Source organism: Leptodactylus fuscus, chromosome 5 (assembly GCF_031893055.1).
Source record: "Leptodactylus fuscus isolate aLepFus1 chromosome 5, aLepFus1.hap2, whole genome shotgun sequence".
Taxonomy (NCBI): domain Eukaryota; kingdom Metazoa; phylum Chordata; class Amphibia; order Anura; family Leptodactylidae; genus Leptodactylus; species Leptodactylus fuscus.
In genome coordinates this window covers 182,871,090-182,894,859 of record NC_134269.1, presented here as the reverse complement: position 1 = coordinate 182,894,859, position 23,770 = coordinate 182,871,090, and the positions used below count along the sequence as shown (strand labels likewise).

General features: G+C 41.0%; 1 protein-coding gene across 3 annotated transcripts in view; it reads left to right on the top strand.

Annotated features, from left to right (window-relative positions):
• Positions 1 to 17,445, top strand: part of JADE2 (jade family PHD finger 2) — a 137,851-nt gene extending 120,406 nt beyond the window's left edge. For all 3 annotated transcript variants that reach the window (XM_075274856.1, XM_075274855.1, XM_075274857.1), the window contains 3 exons: positions 4,202 to 4,319; positions 7,766 to 7,855; positions 10,465 to 17,445. In XM_075274856.1, the coding sequence (XP_075130957.1) occupies positions 4,202 to 4,319; positions 7,766 to 7,855; positions 10,465 to 11,336 (1,080 nt within the window). In that variant the 3' untranslated portion in view covers positions 11,337 to 17,445. The remainder of the gene's footprint in view (positions 1 to 4,201; positions 4,320 to 7,765; positions 7,856 to 10,464) is intronic.
• The last annotated feature ends 6,325 nt before the right edge of the window (positions 17,446 to 23,770 follow it).

Below are 23,770 nucleotides of genomic sequence, written 5' to 3'. Positions count from 1 at the left end.
ACGCTGAGCTCGCTCCATACACGGCAGATGCCGGCTGTATAATACAGCCAGGACCTGCCACTAACAGCAGCGGTCGGTGCCCGAGCCGATCGCTGCTGTTAACCCTTTACACACTGCGGTCAAACGTGACCGCAGTGTGTAAACGGCGCCGGCGGCATGGGCGCCGCCATGTTTTGCCGATCGCCGCCCTCCTGAACGTCACAAGAGGGCGGTGATCGGTTGCTATGACAGCCGGAAGCCTATTGAAGGCTTCCAGGCTTGTCTCTGCACTAGATCTATTAGACGATGCCAGAGGCATCGTCTAATAGAAGTGCTGCGATTTTCCTATTCACTGCAATACTGTAGTATTGCAGTGAATAGTATGAGCGATCAGACTCCCTAGGTTTCAAGGTACCTAAGGGGTCTGATCATAAATGTAACAGAAGAAAAAAAAAAGTTTTTAAAAGTATTAAAAAAATTAAAAAAATATAAAAGTTCAAATCACCCCCCTTTCCCTAGATCAGCTATAAAAGTAATTAAAGAACATTAAACATAAACATATTAGGTATCCCTGCGCTCCAAAATGCCTGAACTATTAGAATATTAAAACATTTATCCCGTACTGCAAACGGCGTAGCGGCAAAAAAAATAAAAACAGCCAAAAAGCGTTTTTTTCAACACTTTGCCTCCTATAAAAAATTGAATAAAAAGTGATCAAACCATCGGATCTTTCCCCAAATGGTATCAATAGAAACGTCATCTTGTCCCGCATAAAAAGACACCACAACCAGCTCCATACATGGAAATATGAAAAAGTTACAGGTGTTAGAACTTGATGACACAATTTTTTTTTTCTATTTTGCAAAGTTTATCATTTTTTTAAAAGTATCAAAAAATTTCAAATACTATATAAATTTGGTATCACCGCGTTTGTACTGACACGTAGAACACAGGTAACATGTCATTTGTACCAAACAGTGAATGCTGTATAAATTAAACCCATAAGAAAATGGCGCAAATGCATTTTTTCTCCAATTGCGCCTCATTCTGAATTTTTTTCCAGCTTCCCAGTACATTGCACAGCATATTGAATGGTGCCATTACAAAGTACAATTTGTCCCACAAACAATAAGCTATCATGTGACTCTGTGAACTGAAAAATGAAAAAGTTATGGCTCTTGAAATGTGAGGAGGGAAAAACGAAAATGCGAAACCAAAAAATGGCCTGGTCCTTAAGGGGTTAATTTTGCCCAGGGCCCCACTTTGTCTAAAACCGGCCCTGGTGATGTATTTACATGCTCGGGAGAAATTGTGTAACACATTGTTTTTGCTTTTTCACCTTGAAATCCTCATTAAAATGAAAAAAAAAAAAGAAGCTAAAGTGATATTTTAGTACATAAAATGTATTTTTAATTTTGCAGCCCAATGTTAAGAAATTTTATAAATCCCCTGTGAGCTCAACCTGCTCATTATAGTCTTTCATAAGTTCCTTGAGGGGTATAGTTTGCAAAATGGGGAGGCTCCATTGTGCCAGTGTACTGTATGAGCTCTGTAGATAAGACATGGAACCAGAAAACTTCAAACGCCAAAACAGTCCTTTTTCAAGGTTACCTGTCAGCAGGAAAATACAATACATTCAGCAGGCATCATGTTATGGAGCCAAAGATCCTGAGCAGATTGATGTATAGGTTTGTAGGAAGATGGTCAGCATAATTTCTATTCTCTGTATGCACATGCCATAGAGGGAAGGTGGCCAATCAGTAACAGGACTACCTCCTTGACTTTATAACAAAGTATGAGGAGAAATTTCAATGAATAAATGATGGGTTATACTGAATGTTTTCCTGCAAAACATGATGCTTGCAAATTGCACTGCATCTTCTTGAGACCTACCTTGTGCGCATAGGTATTTCTGTTTTCAGGAAGTTTGGGGTGTTTTTTCTCCTATTACCCGTTGTCAAATTTAAACATTTGTTGAAAAAGCAACATTTTATTGGGGATAATGCAGTTTTTAATTTTCATACCCCAGTGTTAATGAGGGTTTGGTTCAGACTTAGTGTCTCGGCAGCTAATCAGAAGGTGGGTTAAAGAGCCACTGAGACAAAATCCAAGTATAGAGGGAGTTGGGCAAAAAGAGTTTGCATCCTCAGCTGTTAAAGAGGACCTTTCACCTCCTGGGGCACATGTGGTTTTATATACCGCTAGGAAGCCGACAGTGCGCTGAATTCAGTACACTATCGGCTTTCACGTTCTGTGTCCCCGGTGAAGAGCTATCGGTGCCGGTTCCGTAGCTCTTCACTGTCAGAAGAGCGTTTCTGACAGTCAGTCAGGACTTCCCTGCCCCACGGACAGTAAAAGAACGCACCCGATGTCCATTTAAATCAAAGCAAAATGTCACGGACACAGCTAATGTCCGCACAAGATTTTGAACGGACGTTAGCAGCGGACACTAGCTGTTGGACACCGACGGTAGTGTGAAGGCCCCCTTATTCAAAAAACACTGAGGCAATTTACCGTATTTTTCGGACTATAAGACGCACCGGACCATAAGACATACTAAGCTTTTAGAGGAGGAAAATAGGGGAAAAAAATGTTGAAGCAAAAAAATTTGTAAAATATTTAATATTTAATAATATAATATTTCACCAGTGTAAATAGAATCAGGGGTTTTCGGACACAGGGATACCAAATGTGTATGTGTTTCAACAGTGATATTTTTTTTTATATGTATTCTAGGGATATGGGGGTGATTTGAACATTGTATGTGTATATATACATATATATATATATATATATATATATATATATATATATATATATATATACACACACACACACACACCGTATTTTCCGGCGTATAACACGACTCCCGGCTTTTCCAGTTAAAATTTAGACTTTGGGATATACTTGCTGTATAAGAAAATATTCATTGGTCTCAGTTTGGTGCCATCAGCTGTACATGCTAATACCACTGTAAAACTGGACTTGTCATGCCCTGTTGTTTTAATTAAAATTGTTTCATGCACTTTGTGCACAGGTTTGGCATCCATGGATGGAAAGAGACACCCACAACATGCTGTATTTTTCATTCTGATGTTAGGAGGCATTCAGGGTCTAAACTAATGTGGTGGATGTCAGAAGAAATACTATAGAAAGAAATAGGATCAACTCTAATTTCAGATCTCACTCCTGCAGTGAAGCTATGCAAGGAGGTGTATTTTGCTCGGCACAGCGCTGCTCTCCTTTTGCTTCGCACAGACGGGACAGGGACGGGACACAGACGCACAGCCGCTGCATTCGGACTATAAGACGCTCCCCCATTTTCCTCCCATATTTGGAGGAAAAAAAATGCGTCTTATAGTCCGAAAAATACAGTACATACTAAAGGTAGGTGTGGAATAGCATTTCTAAAGGCTATGCAAGGATGTGATTAGTTAAAAATGACTTTTCCCCTTTAAAGACTCCTACATGGAGCTGTTATTGGTCAACTTTATATAAACTTCACTGAATTTAGAAATTGAAATTTGTAGATTTTTTTCCCCAAAAACAAATACATATTAAAGCTATTTGGTTAAAATTCTTGTCCAATCTTATTTTAGCTAGATAAGGAGTGCTCTTCTCAACATAGTGGTTTTTTTTGTAGAGGTTTCCTATATATAAGGGCTAGTTCACATGGGGGGTGGATTGGCGCAGCTTCCTGCTCCGGAGTAGGCCCAAATGGATGGGCCTAGCCCAGAGGGTGCTGCCGAAGGGCGGACGCCGGGGCTGAATCAGCTGCAGAATCCGCCTGAAGAAAGGGCAGCTCGCTTCTTTTTTCTGTGAGCAGCAACATGCCGCTCACGGAAAAAGTAAGCTAGTGGTCTACATAGACCTCCATTGTGAGGGGGTGGATTCTGATGTCAATTCAGCGCCAAAATCCGCCCCCTCTTGCCCCGTGTGAATGAGCCCTAATAAAGTTAGAGCTACATGGTCATAAGCAAAGATTGCTATGCCGCCGTGCTTTAATCTTTGTTATGCTCAACTAAAATGGGTATTTCCATAGGAAACTATATCCATAGGATATGCCATAAAATACACGGTTTGGTTATTTTCGTAACTCCCATACAAGCGAATGGAGAGACGTAGCCTTTCAGATCAGATGCTTATATCCTAAGAATATAGCCATAAACAATGTTATTTTGAAATGTGTAATTTTATTACTTGTTATAATTTCTGTCTACAGGTTAGGAATTTATGTTACATGATCACCAGGCGTGAAAAAATGAAACACTCCATATGCAAACTTGAGGAGCAAATTTTTCAGCTGCAGACAAAGCTCATTGAGAAAGATCTTCGACAAGGTAAGAAAGACAAACCAAAAACATTACGTAATATTTTGTTAACTTTACATTAAAAAAGAATGTATAAAAGCTTCTGTTTGGCAGTGGTAATTAAGCCATAAATCATTACAAGTTGTCTTGTGTGTATTCATCTTAAACAAGCAGTTTTATTTTTTTTACTATTCTTCAAAGCTTCTCTTATTTATACTGTATGTTTTGTTTTTTTGTTTTTTTATGTGGTTTTAAGAATATCAGCACTTTATAACTTCACTGATCATATTTTAGATTTTGCTAGTATTACAGTATTAGTATGTTTAAAGTAGAATTGAGGGGTTTTCCCATTTCAAGTAGGTCGGTGTTTGGGCTTACCTTAGCAAGAGTTCCACTAGCTTCTCCTTCCTACAAGACCCTGTTGAGTGGTTTCACCACAGAAAAAAGGGGCGGAGTTTAAGCTGACCAAGGTGTCATTTTACCAGCAGTGTGTAGGCGCTGCCATTTTGCTGGTGATCATTGGCATGACAGCCGGGAGCCTTGTGAAGGCTCTCAGGCCTATCTGTGGTCTTTTCCTATCTCAAGCGAGTCTATGTAGCATACATTCACCCCCCTCTTCCTAGAACACATAACAGTACTTAAATACTGTGAAACACATTAAGTATCCCTATTAGAGATGAGCGACAACTGTTTGGATCAGCCGATCCGAACAGCACGCTCCCATAGAAATGAATGGAAGCACCTGTGACGCTGGCTGCCGGCAAAGTCAGCGTCACAGGTGCTTCCATTCATTTCTATGGGAGCGTGCTGTTCGGATCGGCTGATCCGAACAATGTTTACTCATCTCTAATCCCTATGTCCAAAAACACCAACTCTACAAATCTATAAAAATATTTTTCCTGTATGGTAAACGCCATAGCGGTGAAAAAAAGTCAAAAGTGCCAAACTGCCGTTTTTTCACTGTTTTGCCTCTGATAAAATTTTTAATAAAAAGTGATCAAAGCAGTAGCAATTTCTGAACAATTCCTAACTAAAAAGTATGCCTGGTCTGGCAAAAAAAAGACGCCCCATGTATCCCTACAGGTCAAATATGGTGACTTTTCGGAAAAAAAAAAGGCATAGTTTTGAATTATTGTTCAGGGGTTAAAATGTAAATAAAACCCATATAAATTTGGTATCCACACACACACCGCTCCATTACACGCTGGGTGACATAAGCTCAGGCCCGCAGTTTGAAATGTACAGCATCGCCAAGCTCCTGCCGCCGCTGGTTTCCTGCAGCGACAGGAGCGTGGCGATGCTGTGGGCCCCGACACCCCTCCCGGTGTCTGTATGCCGGGTCCGGATTCCGTTTGGGGGGAGTCCCCATGCGGACTCCCCTGAAATTAAATGCATATGTGAACGAGGGGTAAGTTGCACGTACATATAGAACAGAAATTCATGGCACTCATAAAATGTAATATGCTATAGATCAGGGGTGCTCACACTTTGTCAGCATGTGAGCTACTTTATAACATGCCCAAGTCAAAAGATCTACTACCCACTTCTTGTAGGCGGGGCCGGCGGAGCGTGAGAGCAGGAGACAGCGGCGTTCTGTGGCCACCCAGGGATCCCCGCTGTCTGCTTGTTCACAACGCAGGCTGAGAGTTATCTCTGGACACTGGCAGGCTGGCGCTGCGGCAGCCCCGCCTGCCAGTGTCCGTAGATGACTCTCAGCCTGCGCTGTGAACAAGCAGCACCCCGGCCCCCTCCATCCCTAAGAACGGCCTGCAAGTGTCCGGAGTGCTTGTTCACAGCGCTGGCTGAGAGTCGACTCTCAGCCTGCACTGCGAACAAGCAGACACCGGGGATCCCTGGTTGCATCCTGCGATCGACCCATACATCCATTGCGATCGACCGGTAGATCGCGATCGACGTATTGGGCACCTCTGCTATAGATTATGTTTTGAGCATGTTTTGAAGAAGGAGGAACAGACTGTTGGGTAGGAGGAGTTGAGGTAGAGGCTGACTGGCTGGTGGAGAAAGTGCTGTAAACATTATCCGCTAGCCATTATAACACCTGTTCCTGGTGCTCGGACCTGGTTAATATTGTACCCTGCACCCTACTTAATGTGGCCATTAAGCCGGGGACTGTGGGGAAGCACAATGCTTGCTGCGGCAGAGGAGTAGGCACGGGATGCGCTGTAGCTTGACCGCAACCTTGCTCCCCGCTGCATTTCCATGCCCCCGGCCTCGTCCCCATACTCGTCCACGTCCCTTTGCGCTAGTCTTACGCATTTTTAGATGTATATAAATGCGAATTGTATCGTGTATACACCAACGAAAAGCAGGATTCAGTGTATATAGCCTGACTGAATAGCTGTGTATCCCACTTGGGTGTTTGGGGGTACACACCGAGGAAAGCTGGATTGAGCGTATTTGGCCTGACTGAATTGCTGTGTATCCCACTTATGTGTTTGGGGGTACACACCGTGGAAAGCTGGGTTTGAGCGTGTATGGACTCCTCTCCCTGCAGTATAGCTCTGAAAAGAGCTGTTGTTGTTCTTCAGAATTCCTGCCTATCAGAAGATAATCCCTATCTAGCCCTCAGCAGATCTCTGTCCCTATCTCGCCAAGCCGCAAATGAGACGAACATGGCGGCCACTATTCTTATAAATTGGAGGTCACCTGATTTCAGCAGCCAATGGCTTTTTCCAATTTTTTTTTCAATGCCTACATTGTCGTAGTTCCTGTCCCACCTCCCCTGCACAGTTATTGGTGCAAAAAAGCACCAGGGAAGGTGGGAGGGGATATGAATTTTTACTGCGTTTGCTGCATGGTATTCAATTCTAATCGAATATCTTGAATAGCCTGATATTCGATCGAATAGCTATTCGATCGAACGCTGTTCACTCATCTCTTTATTATAATGTGTGGATGACGCTATGGGACATTATATTGTGTGCTGCAATTTATCCAATTCCTGTTTGTTTTTCCAGATATTGGTTAAACCCTGAGAGGGCTTAGGCAGGAGTAACATATGTGAGGCCACTATGGGCCTGGTCATTAATGACAGAGTTATCAGTATGTTTAGTACGGTCAAAAGGGTCCTATTATAAATGTGTTGAGGTCTACAAGAAATTATCAAATTAATTAAATTCAGTAGTAGGCCAGAGAATGCACATTTTTGTGGGAGTGATTCACTTTTTTGGAGGGTGGAGAGCTTTAAAATGCCTTGTACCCCCTTTATCAAGTGTTTTAGTCACGTTTCGGATTAAAGAGTGTTCTTGCTATGAAAGGGATGTTGCTTCACTGAAAATAGAAACATTGTGTACCGTAAATTTTCGGTGCTAATAGAATGTGTAAAGTTAGACTGGTCAGTCTAATAATGCAACAGATTTATCAAACAGCTTTAGACACTTTGATAAATCTGGTAATATTTTAGACTGTATAAAACATAGACAGTATTAGTAAATCTTCCCCTTTTATTTCAACAGATTCTAGAAAGAAGCCAAAAGGAAAAAAAACAAGTCTTGAAAAAAAGGAAAGAACAAGAAGAGGAAAAGAATCTGTTTTGGGACATCTGGGTAAGTTGACAATATAAGTGATGTTTATATTTATGGTCAGGAACTAAGAGAACTCCTTAAGGAGAGTGCCATCAAGGCCTTATGGCACCCTCCTTAAGGAGTTCTCTTAGTCCCTGACCCTGGTCTACAGTCTCTCACCTAGCCAAACTAGTTTCCCTACGCTGTGCAGACAAGATCCAACCAGATCGAAACATTGCTGTCCACAGTAGGGAGTCTGTTCCTTTTGGTCTAGTTTGGCAATAATCGCGCATCATGGTAGGCTGTCTGAAATAGCCATGTCTGGTGTTTAAATAGGCTGTCCTAGAGGCAGCAAAAAGAGATATTGTTTTCCTAATTACATCCTGGAAAACAGATTTGTTTATATTTATGTGCATAATATATAAATAGACTGTAGGATATAGCTGGACTTGGGCTCTACTGGTGAGCATTTTTCCATTTTCATCCCTCCCAACCATCTCGGATTCTGTGGGACAGTCTAGGATTGTGGGTCGTTTCGATTGTGGGTCCTGGGTGAGGTATGTCCCGGATTCAACTCATCTGCGTCCTGATGATGCAGATGAGTTGTCTTCAATAGTGAATGAAGCAGGAGCTATCTGCAGACTGCTCCTGCTTCACTGCTTTGCATCACTCTGGCCCCCGGTTGCAGTAGGCGCGATGTGATGACGTCCCTCACATCGCACCTGCAGGTCCTAGAACACTCAGAGAAGATACTGACGACAGAGCAACAGGAGAGCTAGCAGAGGTGAGTATCCGTGTTTTTTATGTTAAACTTGGCTGCAAATTGAAGAGTAACATGAAACTAGGGGTAAATGAAGGGGGTACATTAAACTGAAGGCTGATGAAGGGGGGATATGAAACTGGGGGAAGATGAGGGGAAACATTAAACTTGTCGCAGATGAAGGGAGGTTATTTAACTGGGGACAGATGAGGGGGAGGGACATTAAACTAATGGAAAATGGAGGGAATACGGACATTAAATAGGGGGAGATTAAGAGGGACATTAAACTGGGGACAACATGTCTCTAGTTTCCCCAGTTTAATGTTACCCTACAGTACATGTCCCCTTCCAGCTACCACAGTTTTATCTCCCCCTCTTGTTGCCCCCAGTTTAATATCCCACTCCAGCTGCCATTAATTTACTGTCCCCCTCCAACTACCCCCACTGTTTAGTGTCCCCCTCCAGTTGCCTCAGTTTAATGTCCCTCCTATTTGCACCCAATTCCTCTTTACTTTCTAACATTTGAACAGGTTCTATCTACTTCTATGGAATGGACTGTATTACAGTCCACACCAATAGGTCTGCCTATGCACAAAATAAACACCCAATTTCAGTTGTTTGCTGAGTTGCACATGAGTTGCCCTAAAAAGGGCCCACTGAGGCTCTATTGCCCAAAGGCTTACACAAACCTGGAGCCCTGATTAAGAGGTGGTGGAATGCTGATGCAGAGCAATAGTATTCCATTGCGGCTTTCTACCACTGATTAGTCCCAAATGAATGTGCCAAATCAAAGGGGAGTCTCAAACCACGGTCTCTGTGGCTGAATCAGCTGCAGAATCCACAGCAAGATTGAGCAGGATGCTTTTTTTCAGCATCCTACTCCAATCTTTGCCTTCCATAGAAAATAATAAGAGGCAGCATGAGAGAATCTGCCGCCGAGTTGGAGAATAGATCTGCTGCAAAATCAGTGCCAGATTCCACCGTGTGAACAGGGCCTGATACTTTTATCTGCAATGAACGCTTTCATATGTGTTAATGGAAGTGATTAATGCAAGTTCCCCCACAAATGCTTTCTCTCTTTATCGCTCTTTCTTTCAAAAAAATAAAATAAATAAAATATATACCATATACATATATATCCCTTATCATGTATATGATATCATGTATATACATATACACACACACACACATATCCAGTCTCAGCTCTCTAGGATGTACCTTCCTGAGTTACAGTATTCCCAAAAAAATTACCTGCATTAGCCAATTGAAATCTTATTGCAACTGCTATATGCACAGTCACATGTCCCTTATCAGCCAATAGAAGCTCCCAGGTGCTTAGTCTGCACATGCACATAGATTTACTCTAGGTTTCCATAACAACCCAGCCATTTTTCTTCACTGCTGTAGGTCAGATAGCTTTACTCTAGGTTCCAAAACAACCGATTGCAGGTTTTTCACTGCTATCCAATTTGAGATACACATGATCACATGACACTTATGGACCAATGGAAACTCACAGGTTCTTCAGTCTTCACATACACACAGCTTTACACCAGGTTTCCATAGCAATCAACCTATTCTTATGGGGCCACTACACAAACAAAAAATGAAATATACCCGTGCGAAGCCGGGTCCTTCTGCTAGTATTGTATACTTTGGCATTAAATGTTACTGGTCCTTAAGCTAAAATTAGCTAGATCAATATGTGGTCAAAATGCACCTAAGGCATGGGAGTCATCGCCCATCTAAATCTAGCCATGAATTCAAAATCTGCAATAAAAAAAAAAATTACATTTTCAGGAAGTTTTTTGCAATTTTAACATGACTGTTAATTTTTTGTGCTAAAGTGCTTTAAAATAATTTAATGTCTTTTGATTTCTTATTCTTTCAGATCTGACGTCATCATTCCCAATAGATGAAACATTTTTTAGCAGCTGGTTGGCTCAGCCAGTTCAAATTACCGCTGAGAATATGACAATGACTCAGTGGTCCTTAAACAATGGCCGCAGGGAGAATGATGCCTCGGGTCTTCTTTCTGAAGAACTGTTACAAGATGAAGAGACCTTGTTAAGCATCATGATGGATAACTCACTCAAGTCTCCTTTCAAACAGATAGAGACTGTAAAGAAGGTGAAAAGCAAAACAAGAACACATGGAAAGAAAAAAACTCTCAGAAACAGCCATGGCACTATTTCACAGGATGACCAAGTTGCCTTGTGGAATGAGTTAAAGTGTTTGACAGGTGAAGAAGTAATTCCTTCCAACTACAATCACAGACGCAGCAGAGCTAGCAAAGGGTTTGCCAAGGTACAAGTGGAAAAGAAAGGGCATAGTGATAAAAAGACCTTAAAGAAAGGTTCATCACTCTCACCTGTGCTGAGGACCAATGACTCACAAGACTTTCCAGATCTCAGTGAAGTGGAAAATGGTGAAATGACAGTTAAACCTGTTCAACCTGAGTCTAATTCTCCTGTCAAAGTGCCTGACTCACTAGGTTGTACAAAGTCAATGGTGAGGTTTAGATTACCAAAGGGCGGAAAGGCCAGTGTGGAGTCACAGAGAGAGAATTCTGAAAGAGCAAGTGGACTACAAATAAAAGAAATGCGTCAGGCAAAGTCCCACGTAGAGGTTGAAACTGATGGCTACTACTCAGATATAGAAATGACCGACTCTGAGGAGGAATCAAGTCAAGGAAGAACACAGCTCAATCAGTTTGACTCCTCAAGTGATGACATTGTCCGAATGAGTATTTTGGCATCTTAATTTTCCAGCTGAAAGGAAACTGGAATACTTGATGCCTAAACCATGATATGACTGCCATTTACTATTCTGCCTGCTCTCAGCAGAGGTGTCTGTCATATGTATAGATAATCTGTTTTACATATTTTACATATATGTAACACGTCTTTCCAGCACAGTTGTCTTTCTCTACCTGTAGACATGTTTAAGCCTCACAGACAGTTACTGCACTGTAGATGTCCCTTTGTAGCTAACATGCATTTCCCAGTTAAATGCAAGCATGTGCATCAAGGGACCTGTGCTTCTTCTTTCACAGCAGGCCATTAAAAGATGATATGAATACAGCTGTAGTAGGAACGGGCATTACATTTATGACCAGACACAAGTCATTTGTGAGCTAAAGTTTTTCCAGTAATCATTTAATGATACTAATGTTTAGTAGAATAAATTCATTGCTGCTAGTAGTTTAAAGCACAAATGCAATGCTTATTTGAAAAAAAGCACTTGTTATATGTAGAGGAAGGCAACTTTTGCTATTGTAAAAGTTTATCCTGAACCCATTATCTTCTGTCCAGGGCTTTTTTTGTTGGCCATGAACAGACATATAAACAGCAGAAGTGTGCAGCACTATGAGCTAGGCTCTCCTTATCCATACATCTGCTGGTCCTGGTAGTGGAATATGCAAACAACTATTTGGAAGATATTGACATGTATGCCGTCTTACAGCTGGTTAGGTTTACTTGCTCAGGTGAAAAAAAAAACAAAAAAACCTAGGCTCACCTCGATGGTAAGCCCAGGATGGGAAAGCATAGGCATTAGTTTTGTAACAAAACATTTTAATTGAAACATATGTTGCCATACGGGAGAACATCCACATCTACACTGGTTAAATGAAGCATTAGGGTTCTCATGTGTTTTTCATTATTATGTATCTTACTACATAAACTGTAAAATGCATAATGTTCTAATGCATGACCTATGACACTCTTCCTATGGTCCATCTTTTTCATGATGTAAAGCTTATGCCAGAAAAGATTTAGTTCATTTAGGTTGTAAAGATTCAATCCACATAAATGTTTGACAAAAGCATAAGGAAATGAATGCTTTTATACCCAATGGAAAATGTTTTTTTTTTTTTTTTCTTTTTTTAATTCCAGTATAAAAAAAAAAGTAGAACTACTTTAACGTAGATGACTGTAAAGTTTTTTAAAAGTTCATTTTAGCACAGGGGGCGCCACAAGAACTATCATTGCACTTAGTATGGAAGCTTTCGGATTATCATCACAGAACGATGTTTTAGAAACCAGATATCCAGTAGCAAACTACATATATTGTCAAAGGAACCGATAACAAAATGTATCTATTTATTCTTTTAGTTCTTGATCATTGATCTTGTTTATACTGTGGCAATGCACTAGTAATCTGAGGAACATTATACAGTTGCAGTGATTTAATGGTTAAGTATGGCAGTTTAGGTAGCTTTTCTGATGGCGTTTTGTCCTATGCTCTCTTCAAAGGACCTGATGCTGTCTTTGTATTGCACTGTACATAACCTGTGGCATCTTGACCTTTTATCATAATGCTGATTTTCAGTTGCGCTTCCTAGTTACTCCGAGGAACAGCTCCGCCACTTCAAATACAGCTCTGTCCTACTCTTAAGCTGAGGAGCTAAATACAATCCTAACTGTACATATTCAGTAATGACTGCTATTGGAATGTGGTATATACTTAGAAGAACATGGCATCTGCTGTGGCAATGTCCTATGATAACTTTACAAACCAATAAACTGAAAGGTCATATAGCGCTTCCAATTCTGAAAACCCTTTTTTACAATGAGCATTCACTATAAGGGTCAACTACCAGCTACTAGCTTCAAACATTGTTTCCTATTGTATCTATGTTCGCTTCAGATGTATAGATGTAAATGTCTCAGGTCTTTACCTCGTTTGCACTTCAATTTTTTGAGAGATATGTAAAAATTCATGTGTGGTAAGTTTGTGTTCAACAATTCAGTGACATTGTAAAAATGACCCTCCTTTTATTGCATAGTACTTGTGATAAGTTTAATGTGTGACAAGGTTTTATGTTCTTGAGTGGAAGGATGATATCATTTTTGCCTTTGCTAAGAAGTGTAGGTAAAATTCTGTGCTGTGAGAAAGCCCATATAGCTTTGGGAACAGCAAGAATATCTATTACTGTTAATGGCATATATATATATATATATATATATATATATATATATAATGGCATGTATATATATATATCAGTCTGTTGATTTTCTTTTTACAGCGACATTACAACATTTTTAGCATTCTTTTCTGTTGGGGACTACTAGCACATCAGCTGTCATACAACTATTGCAGTCCCTCCTAAGCCTTAAAACGAATCTTTTTTTTTCTAGATTTTTCAGACACTGATAATAAGACATGCACTTGATCGTCTCATTCCACCATTCAATAGTCACTAAAATATTTGATATATTTCAGATTCTGTGACTCCAGGGTGAGCTCAGGGAAAACCACAGGTCAAATAAACAATAACAGCAAAATAACAAAACACAGGGCTTTTCTGCAGTCCACAAACCTGTAGCTTTCCACAAAAGCAAAAGATGCACCAGATATGCCATGTATCAGCAAAATTCACTGAACAGATGCCAAAGAATGATTGTACATGACTAAGAATTACATAATTCAAAATATGGATCTTAGGCGAGTATTTGAAAACAAACACTAATAGCAGTTATTGCAAACTTGGATCACATGAGCGAACACCGAGATGTGAAGTCTGTGATGGCTGTGCCTCCGGCTGGATTATTCTCAACACAGTCACTAGTTCATTTTATCAGCTGTTCTTAGACTTCCACATATTATCAACCATACCACCAGCTTAAAGAGTCGCATTTGCACTCTTATCAAGATACATCATCCTCACAGTTTTTATCAACAGATATACAAACCTGATAATAAACCATCTAATGCTTAAGATCAGTTATACCCCTTACACTGGCATTGTTGTGTAAGATGTCAACTAAACATGCGGGATGAGCAATGCGAGTAAGCGAAGTTCAAGGGACTGTTGGTAACTCGTAGAATGCACCGTAGTTGGAAAGCTCTATATAGCTCCTGTCTTCATTGGTTAAGGGGCCAATGAAGGGGCATGTGTGTTAAAACAATGTTAAATACAGTGTAGGATTAGTTGAACTTTACATGCTTGGTAGTTTTTAGATACAGTTACTAGTATAGCTTACAAACCAATAAGTAATATGCTGCATTAAATTGTCCTTGCTTCTGTGTGCTTCAGTTAAACTATGGGTAAAATATGTCCACAATACACTGCTTTGTGCTTGTAGTGTTACTCGCCTGACCAATACAGGAACTAAACAGTCCAAGAATTTCTTTAAAGAACAGCTGGCTTTCAATGTTATATGTCAACACTAAAGGGGACCTGTTCTGTTCACACAGAGGGCCAAATATATTCTTTTCAGAATTTGTAAAAGTCTCAGTGATTTATCAAGACAAGATGTTCATCTTTTCACTAGCTCTTAACTAGCTTAAAATATATTTTAAGTGACTACCAAAGTGGAACTACAGTTCATGAATTATTTACAATGTTTCGAGAAGATATATGCCATCTTTAGGATGGGGTTTGTGAACGTGAAATTTACTTAATAATGTATGTAGAATCTGGATCCCTCCTATCATAATGTTAACAATGGAGTGAAGATGATAAAATTCATATTCACGACAACAATTTATCTGCAGTCTGGAATTAGATTTTCACGCCTTTGTTCTACGGTGGTTTCCAATTGCAATATTAGGCATTCCAGTTTAAGGCCCCAAGTTGTGCAAATGTAGCTTATTGGCTGCTGCAAAACACCGTGGGTAAAAAAACAACACAGCATTTTACAATACCAATGAAGTGATTGGTATTTTGATTAATCTCATCCAAAAAAAAGACTTGCAATAGTTGCTTTTTAATAAAACGTGTGTACGTTAATTTTAGCTACAGAATCACAAGCATTTTATAGGGAAAAGAAAAAAGCAGAGAAAAATGCTCAAAGAAAAATACTGTAAAAATACAAAATGCATTTTTTAAGCTGTGATTCTCTATGTGGGGCTAAGGCCTAATGAGTTTTCTTGGATCAGGGGGATAAATGTTAAGTGTAGAGATTGAGAGCAGCATCATGACAGTCAGGTTGAGACTGTTTCTAGGATCACAATATAGTATCAGTAACAGTAGAGAATGATGCCGAGCTCTGCTTCTGATGCTGTTTTATGATCTTATTGGTGACGCTGGTCAAGTTATCATCAGTCTTTCTGTGACCGCAGTCATAATGGTGGCGTATGGATGGAAAGTTTTTCTGTTAGCTGTAGGCATTTTATTCCTTCAATGTGTCCTACCTCCCTCTCTCTGTGCCATCCGTGAAGTTGATACAAATTTTAAAGGGGTATTCCAGTTATTGATAGGATAGGTAATTAATATGAGATCAGTGGGGGCGCAACACCCAGGAACCTCACTGATAATCTGCAAAAAGCAAATAGCACAGCCCCTTTAATGTTTACGTCACATGCCACTATTTAACTTGTATACATCGCACGGATGTTATAAAATAGAGATGTGCGAATAGTGAAGTAGTAAAACAAGTGCCACAGTTTCTTCAAACAGCTGAGATCAATTCAAGATTGGTGGGAGTCAAACTGTTATATGCTGGTAAGCTGTACTGCTTACTTGCCATGGTCCTGATAATGGCAGTTGTGGGTACTGTTCCATACACGTCTATAGGATATGGCTGCAGCTCCTATAACTGCCACTATCAAGAATATGGGATGGGGCAGGGGAGTTCAAAATTTGCACCTGGGGCCCAAAGTTATGCCACTGATAGTGATTATTATTAGGGTTGGCATCAATATGATATCAGTGGGGGCCCAGTTATTGCCACCTCAACCGAGCAGTTCATCAGAAAGGGTTGCAACACTTGCTTTTGAATGGGATTGAGTTGTAATGAGTTGGTAAACAGTTAAAGGGATTTGTCACTCCACAGAACACTACAGCCCCTTTATTCCATTGATCATGATAATGCTAAGAGTCAAACCTCATTAATTTGTCAAACAAAGGATAGACCATCGTTATTAAGGTCTCTTAGAACAATTAAAAAATATCTTGCCACATACACTTGTTACGCTTTATGCTTGTTTACAATCTTGATTTCCGTTTTGCAAAGACAATGTGAGATTACATTGTTAATAGATTAGATGTTATGTAGGTTGTAACCACCTATATCCAAAATTGGAACTGAGATATGCTGACCATTATGCATGTATTTGAGGGACATTTCAGCTCTTACTTAATTCCATTTGTTCCTCATAAGATTGTCTAGAATTGGTAGACAAAATTGACAATTGCCCATAAATATTCATATCGCAGTATTTCATGGCCATATAACTAAACTAACTTGATACACATGACGAAATTGTACCACCGTGTTGTTATTTTATGGTATTTTCAAACACATCTATGAGATTTTGCAGCTCATGCTACAGTCCCCTACATGTCCTCTTGGCAACAACATGAAATTTCCAGTTGTCCTTTAAAGAAACTTCTGCCTACTTTTTCCATACTTTTTCCAAGTTAAACAGTATCACATCAGATGCAGAAACTTATATGAATGTCACAGGAGGACAATTCTCCTGTCTTTGTTTTATAAAAAAAAAATACGTGATGTGCCATTTGTTAATATTAAGAGAAATATTAAAACTATATTGAAAAGAGCAATTATAAATTATTTTTGGCTTATGTTGCAATATTTATTTTCTTGTATTAGAAATTCCTTTGTAGACGGAAAAAAATGTATTTTTCATTAATGCAAAGACCTATTTCTCCTTTTTGTACATTTTCCATGTTAGGCGATCCTTACAGCAATATAATATATGGAACTTGTTCAGTGTTACTGTATATGCATGCGATTTGTGTTGCTTGGAATAGTTTTGTCTGCCATTGTTTTCTTCTTGTTTTAGAGTTCAGCTTTTGTTTTAAGACACATGGGACCACAACCCATTGCTCATCAGAACTCTTTTTTGCGTTCCTTCAATGTGATTGCAAATACAGTTATTAAAGCAATGTTTTATGTCTAAATCTGAGTAATGTCATTCATGGAAAGCAAAAATGTGTCATATACTTTAGATTGAGAAAATAATATTTGTCATTTACATATTTTGGCGTAAACCTACAGTAGTTGTCCACTTGGGGCAATCCCTTTTTGTTATAAAGGTTTGGTGGGTATGTGTAGACGTAAGAAGCTATCTCTGCTTCAACCATTGTTCTGTTTTTCTACAGCACCAGTGCTGGAAAAACTGATGCATTACAAAGGGTTCTTTAAAATTAGTAGGCAAACATGTTACGTGAAGACCTTACATAGACATTCACTGTAGTTGATCGCCTTTTTGGCTTATAAATAAGGGACTGGGCAAACAATTACTTTCTTAACCCAATTCCCGTTTCTCAATTTTCAGCTTAATTCAGTAGAACATGAAGTAGGGTTTTAACCAAACTTTAAAGTAAAGATCAAAAACAGAGTTCCAGAATGGTCAAATCCCCTCATACTCCCACCAGATGTGAAGAAAGGAATCTTTTTCGGTGCCACAATGCCAACACTGGACAAACTAGGATACATCTTATGTAGGAGATCTGGACATCAATTACCAGAGTTAGGATTTTTTTAAAAAAAATTCCTGCACATTACATGTCAAAGGTAGTTTATGAGCAAATGAAATTTTTTTTAGAACAATCAGAAAGAGAAATTGAAATCTGCAAGTCCCTAGCCCAAATCACAGTATAAGAAGGGGCTCCTAATGTAGCTGTTACGTTCGTGTCTATGCCCAGACCCAGAATCTGGACTGCAGACTGCACCGCTAAGGGAACACGGGAAGGAGATGTTCCCTGACGCTACGGCGGCTAGCTAGGCCCTGCCTGTGGGTGGTGGTCAGCTGTTCCCAAGCTAGCCTTGGCCCAAACAACTCCTGGCTCTCAAACACGAAGGCCTAGCCGACAGGCTGAGAACTACAAGAGAGTTAGGGACTGGGGATACTAAGGTGGTCACCCCTACAGAAACTAAGGTGCAGCTGCAGATAAATCAGACAGGATGGGGTGTGCTGGACAACGGACACGCAGCACAACACAATATGGAACAAGAAAATGAGGAGAGGGACAGTGGAGAGGTGAGGAAAGGGTTAACACAGGACTGGGGCAAAACAAACGAACCCAAACCTCACAAATAACCAGATAGTGCCAGGCAAACAGAACTGAAGTGTCCTTCAGGGTAGAGTAGAAGTGTGGAGGGACAAACCAGACTCACACACAAGGCAACACTCACACCACTTCCTAGTCAGTTGTAATTCCACAAAACAATACTCCTTCCAGAGCCACAAATTCCAGTTGGTAACAACAAAAATCGGCAACTAGTGAAGCCAGCCCTCCTCCTAATAAAGGCCCCAGAATTGTCCCATAGGATAATGGTAACAACCAACACCTGAGGTTCGATCCCAAGAACCTCAAGTAAATTCTGAAGGCCAATACTCAATGCCCAAACAGATGGCCCAATGGCAAGGAAACCACCTGAAGACCCCATACCACCGAATCAAAACACCGACCAAACCCCACCAGAAAAACACACAATTTTTATACAAGTCTTCAGGTCGTGACAGTAGCATCACTCAGCAGAATGTTATAAAGAAAAGAAACTACATGTCTAGGTGAATGAGACTGAAGCAAAGCCTTTTCCAGTTCGGTGGGGCCAGGAGATAAGACTGATACCAAAGAAAATTTTTAAATAAAACAAGACAACTAATAATGCTCCAGCCAGGACAAAATGAAGCCTGGATTGGAGACATGCAACTGATTTAAAGAAGTGATTGAACCCGAACCCAGGTCATTACGCAATCTTACATCCTACTGGTCAGACCAGCACAAAAAAAAACCTTGCAAAAGACAACCTAGCAGAAATATAGTTCAATGGAACAGGGGACTCAAAGGACCAGGGACCCTCACTATGTCCTGACTCCGACACACTGAATCCCAGACCCTAAAAAAATGAGCAGAAAGAAATGTATACTGAACCTGCCATGGCTGATAATTAGCAGGGATCCAAGGCAGAGAGGAAAGGGATCAGATAGTGCAAATCAAAAAGTCACGGCAAAATCACAGGATCTGGTAAACCCGTACTCCCTTCACAAAAACCCTGAAGAACCTAGAAAAAAAGGGAGCGAGGGGCCTCAATCGGTATTGCTTGAAATAGATATAGAAAATGAGGGATAATATCCATTTTAAGGCATTGATACTTTCAAAATAAGAGCGGTCCAACACTCCATATCTCCACAAATTTGCCTCAGTCTGTGCCAAAAGAGGAAGATAATTAGATGAGGGGTCAGAGACTATCTGAATCCCTAGATACTTAATAGAGTGTGCCTGCCATCTGAAAGAAAACTGCGCGGCCAGATGAGCAACCTCCTCGGAAGATAACTTAATATTCAAGACCTCGCTGTTAGACAGGCTGACTTTAAAATTACTCAATAGACCAAACCTATGAAACTGGAGAATGGAGAATCAAAGAAAATGATATCCCTGGACACGTAACATAGAGATGTAGGTCATCGGCATATAAAGTTGCCTTAACCTGTCTATTCCCCATCTGCAGACCGTGTACACTAGGGCTAGCCCACAGGGCAACCGCCAGATGTTTCATCAGTAGGGGATACAATAAAGAGGACAGAGTGCACCCCTGTCTTGTCCCGTTTCTCATCGTCCCATTTATCTGAACCCTGGCAGAAATGTCCCCATAAAGCGAAAGGATCCTCCCCAGAAACACTGGGCATTGGCCCACCTGCTTAAGAGTGGGCCTCAAGAAGCCAGAACACAGTCGAATGCCTTTTCAGTGTCAACCGAAAGAAGACAAAGCGGTATTGAACTGCCTCAGGCTACATTGATTGCCAAAAGTGTTTTACCAATATTGTCCCGAGCTTCCCTACCAACACAAAATCAACCTGGCCAGTATGGACCAGGCCTGGCATAAGGGAAGATAAACGATTAGCTAACAAATAGTAATAAAATTTAACGTCAACATTTATCAAAGAAGGCCAATAACTAGCACAATTAGAAGGGTCTTTCCCAGGTTTTGAGATAACTGTAATTAACCCTTTCCCGCCGATGGCATTTTTTGATTTTTGTTTTTCGTTTTTGACTCCCCTCCTTCTAAACCCCATAACTTTTTTATTTCTCTGCTCCCAGAGCCATATGAGGTCTTAATTTTTGCGGGACAAATTTTTCTTCATGATGCCACCATTAATTATTCTATATAATGTACTGGGAAGCAGGAAAAAAATTCAGAATGGGGTGGATTTGAAGAAAAAATACATTTCTGCGACTTTCTTACGGGCTTTGGTTTTACGGCGTTCACTGTGCAACCAAAATGACATGTCCCCTGTATTCTGTGTTTCGGTACGGTTCCAGGGATACCAAATTTATATGGTTTTATTTACATTTTGACCCCTTAAAAAAAATCCAAAACTGTGTTAAAAAAATTTTTTTCTAAAAGTCGCCATATTCCAACAGCCGTAACTTTTTTATACGTCAGTGTACGGGGATGCATAGGGCGTAATTTTTTGCAGGGCTGGGTGTACTTTTCAGTTCTACCATTTTTGGGAAATGTTATTGCTTTGATCACTTTTTATTCAAATTTTTATCAGAATCAAAACAGTGAAAAAACGGTGGTTTGGCACTTTTGACTATTTTTCCTGCTACGGCGTTTACCAAACAGGAAAAATATTTTTATAGATTTGTAGAGCGGGCGACTTCGGACGCGGGGATACCTAACATGTATGTGTTTCACAGTTTTTAACTACTTTTATATGTATTCTAGGGAAAGGGGGGTGATTTGAATTTTTAATACTTTTTATTTTTTTTTATATTTTTTTTTACTTTTTTTTTTTTGCATTTATTAGATCCCCTAGGGGTGTTGAACCCCAGGGGGTCTGATCACTAATGCAATGCATTACAATGCTAATGCATTACAAAAAAATCATCCTTTCTTTTGCAGGCTGCATAGACCAGCCTGCAAAAGAGAGAATTTGCAGACAAACCTGGGAGCCTTGTAAAGGCTCCCAGCTGTCATGCCAACGTGACGTGACAGGGATAATACACACAGGCCATGACGTCGTCACCCATGCTCCAGGAGCCGGCGATCACCAGCAAAATGGCGGCGCCCAAGCGCCACTGGGAAAATGGTGCCTCCGGCGCCTTTGACTGTGGCGCCGGAGGGGATAATGCCTCCGATCGGTCCGGGGACCGATCGGAGGCATTAGAGCCGGTTGTCTACTGCTTAAAGCAGTAGACACCCGGCGGCTATGGCGGCCGCCCGGCTCCTATTACGGCGCATGTCGGGAAGGGGTTAAAGTCATCAGTGCGTGGGGGGGAAGGGGACTTTTTAAAAATATTTATTTATTTACCTAAACTAGTCCAACACAGGGCCACTCTGAAAAACAAACCAAATGGCCCTATCCTGCGCTAGTTTGGACCTCTGCATCTGAGCGCATACAGCGTTATCACGCTGCCTCCTCTTAGCCATGGACATCTTTTGCCGTATGAAGAGGAGGTGGTGCGGGAGCGGCAAGTGATCACAAGGTAGGTAAGTAAATTCTTTTGTTTTTTTTTATTTAATAGGCCTTATTATGTACCTCCTTGGGCCTGCTGAAGCCCGCCCCCCGCTTCCCTTCTGCTATAGGACGCGGGGGGCGGTTGTGAGCCGTGATCCCCAACTACGGCTATTATTATAATCAGGTGTCTTTTCAGAAACCCCCCTCCCGAGTATAATCAGAGAGCCAGGGGAGGTGAGGGAAAATAATAAACAGTGTTACTCACCTCACCTTGTTCCGGTGTTACTCCTAGCAGGCTTCGGGCCTGTATGGTAATGTCCCAAACAATGTGACGTCTGGGATATTATCATACAGGCCCGAAGGCTGCTAGGAGTAACATCGGATCCAAGAGAGATGAGTGACACTGTTTATTATGTTACTTCCACCTCCCCTGGGTCTCTCATTATTATACTCTGTGGTCTGAAAAGACCTCGGAGTATAATAATAGTTCAGGGGTGGACATAATACAGTGTGTGTGGCATAATAGAGTTGGGTGGGCAACTGTGTGGCATAATAGAGGTTGTAGGGACCACTGTGGCCCCTGCAACCTCTATTATGCCCCACAGCAGCCCCTGCAACCTCTGTTATGCTCCAGAGCTGATGTGGGGCATAATAGTGGTTGCAGGGGGCTGCAGTGGGACATAATAAATATATATATATACTTATACAGTTTATATGAAAAAGGTTACAAGATGGCTGACAAAATGCAAAGATGAAGGATTTGACTCTTAACACAAAACATTACTGCACTGTATTCACTTTAATGTTACTGCTAGTACCTCCCCCACCCCCGCTGCCTCATGTGGACGATTAAAAGAAAAACGAGATCGCTAACAGCCCCCCCCCCCCATCTTCAGTTGATCGTCTGCCTCAGGCAGCAGAGGGACTAGGTTCACCACTGGAAATTGGGTTTCACTACTGAGACTATTAGAAGCCCACAGAAGAACTGGGGCTAATACGTCTGTATATCCATCAGGTCCCAGAGATTTACCAGGGGGGATGTTCGAGTGACCTCAAGGAGCTCCTCTATAGAAAACGGCTCATCTAGAGGAGGAACATAGTCTTGCAATTTATCGCAGACAGAATCTGGGTTCATATCCACATATTGACCTTGTAAAAGGCTCGATAATAGCAACCGATTCGTGAAGGTCTCCCTCTCCCCCTCCTGACTATGGATTTGGGGAATATATATTACAAGGCCGACCAGGAAAGTAAATGACAGACCAGAGACTGACCACATTTATCTGCAAACTCATAATAGTGTTTTCAAAAACTATTATCTCTGAAATAGATGATCAAGATTCCTACAGAGTTCCTCTGTGACATTGAGGAGCTCTGTATAAGTTGCATGGTCTAAGGTTCGCTTATGGATAGACTCCTAAGAATGGATGGTCGCCAGTCCTGTGGCCACCCAAGCAGACCTCTCCTTCAATCAGGAACCGTGTTTGATGAACACTCCCTGAAGAACACATTTCAGGGCCTCCCACCATACTGGAAACAGAGTTCGGTCAGCAGCATGGTCCGATTGTGCTATAGCAGCATCCAGGTGCTTATAGCTGGACAGGATGCAGCACCGTTACTATTCAAGTAATAGGAGTGGTACAGCAGCGCCATCCACTGTATAGTGGTGTTTCTGGGTAATTGCAGTGCTGTTACTATTGCTTGAATAGGAGCAATGTGGCTTCCTGTCCACAAGCAGCGTCTGTCACCAGAAAGCTGCTAATACAGCTGATCTGTGTGGGGTTCAGGTGTCTGACAGATTACATACTGACATA